This window comes from Varroa jacobsoni, unplaced genomic scaffold, assembly GCF_002532875.2.
Source record: "Varroa jacobsoni isolate VJ856 unplaced genomic scaffold, vjacob_1.0 scaffold_384, whole genome shotgun sequence".
NCBI classification, from domain to species: Eukaryota; Metazoa; Arthropoda; class Arachnida; order Mesostigmata; family Varroidae; genus Varroa; species Varroa jacobsoni.
In genome coordinates, this window is record NW_019213286.1 from 75,180 (window position 1) to 83,888 (window position 8,709).

The following is an 8,709-nucleotide window of genomic DNA, read 5'->3' on the forward strand; positions in this document are numbered from 1 at the left end:
ATGTAAGTTTCTCCTTCGATCATTTTTTTTCTTTTACAGTATCGGTTTAAGGCATATCGCTAAATGCTTTACAGACTCTAGCCTCTGGTAACCGCGACCAAGCTTTTGCATGAAATATTATTTTGCGTACGTCGATATCGATAATGTTGATCATCGATGCAACGAAAAAAACCGTTCTGGATTCAATCAGATGAATGTATAATTGATTGATCTTCAACAGACCCAAAATCGATAAAAGGTTCTCTTCTAATGGAATATGTGTACAGGTGAAAAAAATAAAGAAGTACATACAGCCGACATCAAAGACAATATGAGACAAGCTATAACATTATATTAGCAGAAATGATTTCACATAAGTTACTGTATCAAAAATACGTTTACTTCAGTTAGCGACCACTACTACAAAGATAGTCTAATAATCGTCACAAACAGCTATAATCTTACTAAATTTGCGTGTATTTTCATGTCCAGTTACCAAAAACCTTCAATCGCTCTGTTCATTTTCGGACACACCTGTAGTTACAGACATATTTTCTTTTAGCTAAACTATTTCACGATGCGCACCAAATGTTTTTCCAAATGAATTGTAACTAAGATTATAGAAAGGAATCTGAAAAAAAATTAGAATTTTCATTATTTTGCAAATATCATTTTAAAACATGTCACATTTGTGTTCTATTTGGTTTATCTACTAATAAGGTTAAGTTCGGGGAAAAATTTAAATAAGATTTAGTTTCGAAACATTAAACAGCCAACCACGTTTTTTGACAAACGTTCAAAATAAGAAATAGCTTCTTAATCCTAATACTGTCTTTCATCAACCCTCCACGCCGGAGTTGCCCATTGGAAATTACATCAGTTACCATTTATTGATCGTCAATTTCATCATATACACTATACCTACTGTTAACAGTTTTGGTTTTATTTAGAGCATTATTTAGTTAGGAAATTACACAACGTTGTCGCCTTAAAGACTCTTATTCAAACAAACTCTGTAATATGTGTGTCGTTGGCGAGACTTTAAGCAGTGATCCTGGTGAAATAAAGGTATCTCTTTAAATAGGAGCGTATGCACATTTTTTTTTATCCAAGTTCAATTCAAAATAAACAGTTTGATAAAAGTCGTTTTGGTATGTTTTGATAACCTAATGTCTATTTCAATAATCGTATATTGGCAGACTTCTGTTGGGCACCACACGCCGATATCCGAGAACCTTTATTCCTCTTTTATTACAGCTCACAGTGACATCTGGATAGCTAATTTATAAACTAAAAAGTGGAGCACGTTTTGAACCAAATTAATTACTGAAGTTTATTAACATTCTTTGCTTAAAGCATCTCATATAGGAAGGAACAGTTGCAACCCATTTCAATCACACGTTAGACTTGCTGTCTCATACAAGTTTGCTGGCATTTAGCCCACTCGTAGGCAATTTTTAACTCTTGGAGTCGATGACCACTCAATTCTGCTCGCTTTTCCTTTTCTGTTTTTAACAAATCATTGAATAACACCCGCTCTTATTTTCGGACACCCTGTTCATACATTTTGTTGTCGTTTGTATCAGAAGTAGGTCTCTTGCATAATATTATCTAGGGAAGAAATGAAAACTATCACATGCTTATGTGTTTGTGACTCAATTTCTTCAATAGACTTATATTTACTTGTTTGATGTCATACATTGCCTTTACATAGATCGGCAACAAGTAACACTGTTTAACGTAGCTTCGTTTGCTTTCCTCCCTTTACCGCGTTCCCGAATTCTCTTCCTACTCCTCTATGAAAAAATATACAAATCCTTACGCTATCATTATCTCAACCGCCACCAGCGTCAGTTGTAATACAGCGGGAGATTTGCTACAAATAATTTTCGTCTTATTTTTTGTTGTCTATATATTCATGGTTCATATATACAGTTCTTACATTAGCATTTACATCATAAAGTGCAGGTTGCTGGCGCCCATAACAGCACGCACTCCACCAACTATCGATAAATCTATTGGGCGCCATGTATTCTATTCGCCGCAAACGATAACCCTAATGCTTTCATTTTTCGGCGATATCTTAGAATGTTCGCATTGTAAGAATTCGAAGCACGCAAATTAGTATTTTAGGCACGCTTGCGCGATAAACTACTGCCATATAAATGACAAAATCGCTCTTCAACAGTCGTCGAGATAACGAGAGAAGAAATGTAAATTCTCATTCCAATTAATACTCTTTCACAGATTTGAAAAATTCAGAAGTATAGGAACAAACAGATTCGGTGGAGGTGTTTCATGCTTGAGCTTGTTTTCATTGCAGGTTCGTAGTCAATCATTCGATGTCCATTAGCACGCGACAGGTGATGCCTGCTCAAAGATAACATCCGCTTGGCGGTAGACGAGAAATGTGAGGACGCTGCTAACGACGAGTATTACTATTCCGCTCAGTATCGCCACAAGTTCACAACGTCTCGAAGCCTGCACGAACAACTCTAAACGAGAAGCCGACCACACCGATTCAGTCCAAGTGGAATATTTCGCATAATCGTTTTCATCGTCGTTGTCAGGGTTCTCGAAGTAGGGGCTTACTGCGGCTTGCAATAAGACCCTATGGCGTACACATATTCCTGGCTGTTCCTTAGTCGGCGCCGGGCCGAACATCCACTCAAACGACCACTCAGAACCGTCCTTCTTGAGTTTGCATGACTTCATGTCTGTGATGTTCTCGACAACCTGAAAATATAAGCAGACAGCACACGTTAGATACCAAACGGCGCTAAGGGAATTTACGGTGTCACTTATAGGGCGACATAGGATTCAAGAATTTAGTGCATAAACACGAATGGTACACCCACAAGATAAAATTCAGTTAATCTAAAAATGTACTTTACTAGCATACGTTGCTACATCAATAAATAGAGGTGCTTCATTCGCACCGGAAAGACACTTCACATTAATTCGCTATACTTGGTTATATGTGCAGGCACGTACAAAACAGGCGAGACTAGGACAGCGTATTCGGAGAAGCTGATCTGTCTAAAAGAAAAATAGTAGAATTACCATTTGATAATTTTTAGGTACTGAACCCTCAAGTGGATCAAGCTATCTCTTGATGCAGCCTAAAAGACGTTCTACGCTGAAAAGATTTCATAGATTTTGATGAAACAACTAGTAATGGAGTAACAGTGGGGGTGGCATCCGAATAAATTGTTTGCCAATGGCCCACCTTGCGGACGGAGCGAAAAAAGGAGTGACGATGAACTAACTGATGATGAGCTAATGAGCTAAAAGGCATCAATAAATGAAAACTGTTGCAAGAGGATATCGAAGAGGTTTGAATGATTTCAGCAATGGGGCGTAAGTACTCATTTTGCAATGCTTGAAGTTGCTTTTTTTTGACAGATATGATCAAAAAGATTGACACTAATAGAGGTTCATAGTACTAATATGAACTAGAGTGGTATTTACCGCAGCGAAGCGGAACCGATGCGAAAGAACATAATCTTCTCCGAACTGTGACCACATGTTATGAACTGACTAATTAATGCTCTTAAATATTAACAGTTAAATAGGTAAAATGAAAAATATAGAATATTTATAACCTCGATCGTTTTTAGTGCTATGGTCTTCATATAACATCTGTTCGGTCTTTTCGTTTCACTTTACCTACGAGATAATTTTGCTGTAGCAAAAATAAGTTAACCATGGCATTGTTTTCGACCATAAAATGTTCATTTTGTTGATTAAATTTCATGCTCAGTTCGGGTATGTGTCCTGTTTTGCCCCACAATATGAAAGGCCAACCACAGCATTATTCTAGCGAAGTGAACAATATAAAGCTTCGGTTCCACAAAAAAAAGCTCTGTCACCATGTAAAAATCGCAGAGGCAACTTTCGAAGAAAGATAGTGTTTACAGATTAAAAAGGCCGCCTATCTTGAAATGTTGATTTTATGTTATTCAGGCCTTAAGTTAAAACTCTACACATTTTGCTGTCGGGATCAAGCATCTGACATCAACCAGTGACATCTTTTAATCAATACTACATTAAAGTCAATCGTTTGAATTTGTGTCACCTCAAATCGACAAATTAACCTAAATGTCACCTGAAAAGCTATAAGCGAAAAAATTTCCTTACCTCTCCGGAAACTGAAGCCAATACAAGATAGGCTATTTGTGTCTGTATATGTACTCCGCCAACGCCAACATATAACTGAAGTGGCTCCTTGCGTAAGAGAACCTTGGATTGTTCATTAACGACACTGCGAAACAGCGAGCATGACGCGTTAACGAGGAAGCACTCAAGCAGATCCTCAATTAGTGTTTGGTTTACCTTAACCTACAAGAAACAGCGCCAGTGCTAGAAGTTAGTTGACATTATTTTTCTAACTGAAAACAACCATAGCCATAGTAATTTGCTTATCAGTATTTTTGTTCTTTAGACAGAATGCAAACAGTTCGTGATATATATATATATATATATATATATATATATATAAACAGAAATCTGTGTCCGCACTTAATGTTATTTTATTGTCTCCTATTTGGCATTTAGGAAATTTTATCTTACATAGAAATAAACAAGGCTACGCGTCGGACTACGAATTGTATATCGCAACACGTATTATTTTGTATATATATATATATATAACATATAGTTCGTTCCTGTTATTTAAGTTTTTCTATTGCATATATATATATATTGAATTTTCATCACAGCGATAGCATAGCATGTACACTTCGTATAGCAAGGTTGACAGCCCCCTGTAAGTACATGCATTGCATATACTCTTACCGATTCGTCATTGTTGGATCCGGCAAGGCGAAATATCGTATTTGAAGCTTTCTCAACAATGACACGGAGGTTTTTGGCAAGTTCAGTTAGATTTTGAACGCGATGAGGATCGTCGTCAAAGAAGGAGTTATAGTACTTATTGACATAGCGGTCTCTATGATTCGTGATCACCACGCTGGGTGAAGAGCTCAGAAGCCGTAAAAAGCTATGCGCAGACGCTGGTGGAAGGGCTCCCTTTGTTACATTGTTAATTTTGAGTCCTATAACACACCGAGAGAGATAAGGGGAAATAAAACATTATAATAATTCTATATATATATATGTATATATATATATATGTAGTCAACATGCCCAATATGTCTTAATAAATATAATTTTGTTCACTGTTCTAAAATTGTTTGAACAAATCTGGCAACATATTACTGTTTTTGTGAGACAGTGCCCTGGATCACTAGATATTATTGTTGTCAAATTGTGAGTTCCGTGGCTGTAAAGTTGATTTGACCACACGGAGCCGGACCGTTTTATAATACTAATAAAAGCGGCCTATCGAAATTCGAAGTTTATTACTAATGTAGCAAAGACTATAAATAGTCGGTACACACACACATTTGACGTAGTTACTGTATTTTAAACACTAGTTAAGAGTCTATTTTCAACCGAACCTCGAATAAAGCATACTAACTAAATAAAGGAACAGGTAGGAACACGAATGTGTATGTAAACGAGACAAGGTTCTTATATCCATGTATACTGAGCAGTTCAGATTAAGAATATCTGTACTCTAGAAATATGCTTACCGCCCATAATTTTATCAAGCGTTTCTTTTGTTGCATTGTTATCCTGATATTGCTGATTATCCACATAAGCGAACCACTCCGGCTTATCCTTGTTCTCAGGAATAAGTTGATTAAATTCGATCAGAGACAAGATATTTTTGTCAGTCATATTATATGGCGCCTTTCCTTTGATGAGGTCATAAACAAAACGCGACGATCCTATATAGTCAAAAGCTTCGCCGTTGAAAAGAGCAAAAAGTATATTATATTTGAGAGGTACTTTTGAAGACATTTTTGAGATGGCATCGGCCGCAGCTATTATTGATACAATACCAGTGACAGCTGTATCGGCACCTGGAGCAAAATTATCGAACATAGAGAACGTATCCATTCGGGCAACCAAGATCATCGTCTTATTGGCAAAGGAACCCTTTTCCTCTGGAGAACGATTAGCGGGCACGATTGTCACAACATTGTTGTCTCCAAGAGGATCGCAAAAGCCTTTTGGAGCCGTTATGACGACAGACAGTCGGGATCGTCGTAGACAAGTCACCGTGTCGACGGCCGCATTCATCGGCGAATAGAGTTTAACAGCGCATTTTCGCTTTTCGAAGGTCGTGTAGTTACTGACCTGACGGTTGAACTTGTTAAAACAATCTCGAAGTTTGCCAATAATCGTACCGTTCTTGACATAGAACATTGGGAAGGGATAGTCACGGAAAAATGCACTAGTCATCTTATTATCCGGATGTTTATTCCATTGGCAACTTTGCTGGTCAGTATGGTAGTTTGAGTAGCGATTAGGGCAGGTGTCGTCTGGTGAAAAACTCGTCGGTGCGCTACCGTTCCGAAATATGATCACTCCAGCAACGCGTTTCGATTCAATAAACTTATCGAGCAGTTGTACCGACAGATCGGTATCTGCTATTACCGGCACGTACATATTGGAAGGCCCATTGCCTATTACGTATTTGGCATCAGCATTACTTTCGATAAGGTGAATCACCCCGACGTTACCGGATATCGATGACGAGCAACCAACTTGATGCGTTTTGTTTAAGCGGCGAAAGCAAAAGTGGTCTATGTCCCACTGCTCCTGTACCGGAACGCCGGAGTTGGCAGACACACTCAAAGGTGTCCTCGCCGCCAGCAAGAAAAACCCAGCCGTCGCACAAATAGCGGACCACATGTTATTATATTACTGTCAAAATACTCTCTAATTTTAATTTGCGTCACACTAACTGCTCATCACAGACCTTTTACTGTGGATTCCCCAGAGCCTCGTCGAAGTTTTTTCCGGTACGAATATTGACCTATTCGCTAGAACAGTGTCAACCAGGTTTGATGATTTCCCTGATAACAAACACAACTAAAATAGCGACAATTCCTTTTTTTTTTTTAGAGTCCTATTATGAGTCACCAACTTGACAGCGGCTTCATCGACACGAGACCGTCCGTTACAAAAAGGTTGCTCTTAATAGCTGTTGCTTCTTCGAGACTGAAAGAGAAAAACCAATGGCCATCAAACGACTGTTGGGACGCGGTGACTGGTCGTATCCGCCCGGAGGCGTTCATAGATTTAGTCAAGGTAAGATATGGTAAATTTTAGCATTTGCATCTCACTCACACAAACAACATTTCAAGTCTAACGGGTATGCTTCAGTCATCGGCATTTGGTAAAGATTGCTAAAACTAAACGCTTCTGAATGCGAGACGACTCAGCCCTATGTGAGGGGCCACAGTACTGGAACGTCAACTAATTCCGTCAGCCTGTGCGTACACATTGCTATCTTGACACCCCGACACCCTCTTCTCTCGAAGTGCAACTAACACCTAGCCTAGTTTATCAACAACAGTAAACCGGCCAGAACCCGACACACGATAAGCTAACTAACGCAGTTCTGGGGTATAGTGTCGACACACAGTTGAAAGTATAATGCGTTTATTCAGGATGGAAACAGCGAAGCTCGCGCGAAAAATCACTTGAAGCTGTCGAAATGTCAAACAGCGATGTGAATCTACTGGGGTTAGTCCATTCCCAGCAGTATCGAAAATAGATGGCGAGTTTTAAAAATTTTGCAAAAAAAAAAGTTAAAAAGATTGCAAGCGATTATAGTATTATTCGTTTGTATGCTTTGTATAGCTGAGAACAAACGGTTTGTTCAGCGGTTGTGTACTGGTCGTATTCTATAACATGCATACTCACAAATGTTAAGCCGTTTTTTGCTGACGTATAATATCGTCCTATAGGAGACGTCGAGGTCAAGATCTACCTTAAACAACTTACTTTTATTTCGATGAATGATTTACTCTGTTAATATGTTTATACGTTAAATTATCATTAACGAATCATTATTATTTTACTCTATTGCTATAAATATGATTAAACACACGCAAGAAGGTTGTTCTATACTATTAATTTTATTTTATTTCTGATAGCTGATTAGGCTAGGGTAACATTGGAACTATAGTTCAGTACGTAAATTAGGCAGAATAACTAAATGCAAAACTAGCTGGGTTGGTAAAACGGCAAAAGATGGTGTATAACTAGAGCTATAACTCGGGTGCAATACGAACGTATATAAAAAATATATGAACTTCTCTTGAGGTCATTCCATCTATTCCCATTTTTATTATCAGACATATTTTCAAGTATCAAATATTACAGTAGGACATCTTTAACAACTATTTATATAGGCAGCATAAATAACAAATAAACCAATTCTGTGCAAATGTTAAAAACTTCTTTCAGGAGGACCAAAACTACCTCCCAGGCTACCTCTGTAATAATTATCAATATATTATAACAATGAATATGAAAAAAAATCAGAATTAAAATGTTATTTTTTTATGTTATTAGCCAAGTGGTTGACTATCAGTTTATCATGCGTTTTGTGTTTTTGTTTGTTATTGAATTTCTGTATGTACTAAAGAAAAACACAGTGGTATCTTTTATAGGGTTTAGCAACAGAAACGTATTTTAAGATGCCTCAGTAGGAGACGCTACTTTAGAAAACTGGAATCTTCCTATATAAAATGGTGGCTGAAGAGAAGCATATGCCGGCTCTCAAATTTTATTCCGCGTTAAAAGGGTTTCCGAACTACTGTTTCGAAGCTGAAATCATATATATATTATATATGATTTCAGCTTCGA

At 37.7% G+C, this 8,709-nt stretch overlaps 1 protein-coding gene across 2 annotated transcripts; it reads right to left on the reverse strand.

Moving 5' to 3' along the window:
- Nucleotides 1-357: 357 nt before the first annotated feature.
- Nct (Nicastrin) lies at nucleotides 358-6,960 on the reverse strand. 2 transcript variants are annotated; one of them, XM_022832301.1, is made up of 5 exons: nucleotides 5,889-6,960; nucleotides 5,577-5,789; nucleotides 4,777-5,036; nucleotides 4,120-4,320; nucleotides 358-2,715 (listed from the first exon to the last, which is right to left on the reverse strand). In XM_022832301.1, the coding sequence occupies exons 1-5, from the start codon at nucleotides 6,742-6,744 to the stop codon at nucleotides 2,329-2,331; spliced, it is 1,917 nt and encodes a 638-aa protein (XP_022688036.1). In that variant the 5' UTR covers nucleotides 6,745-6,960; the 3' UTR covers nucleotides 358-2,328. The 2 variants fall into 2 exon arrangements, with proteins under 2 accessions (XP_022688036.1, XP_022688035.1); XM_022832300.1 differs by having other exon boundaries at nucleotides 5,577-6,960.
- Between the last annotated feature and the right edge of the window lie 1,749 nt (nucleotides 6,961-8,709).

Bases quoted from the DNA above. Each gene is read 5' to 3' on its own strand.
- Nct (XM_022832300.1), bottom strand. From the start codon at position 6,744: ATGTGGTCCGCTATTTGTGCGACGGCTGGGTTTTTCTTGCTGGCGGCG. The intron at 5,037-5,576 runs GTAAGCATATTT...GGTGTGTTATAG, and splicing joins GCTTGATAAAATTATGGGCG to GACTCAAAATTAACAATGTA. The intron at 2,716-4,119 runs GTAAGGAAATTT...TTATATTTTCAG, and splicing joins TGGCTTCAGTTTCCGGAGAG to GTTGTCGAGAACATCACAGA.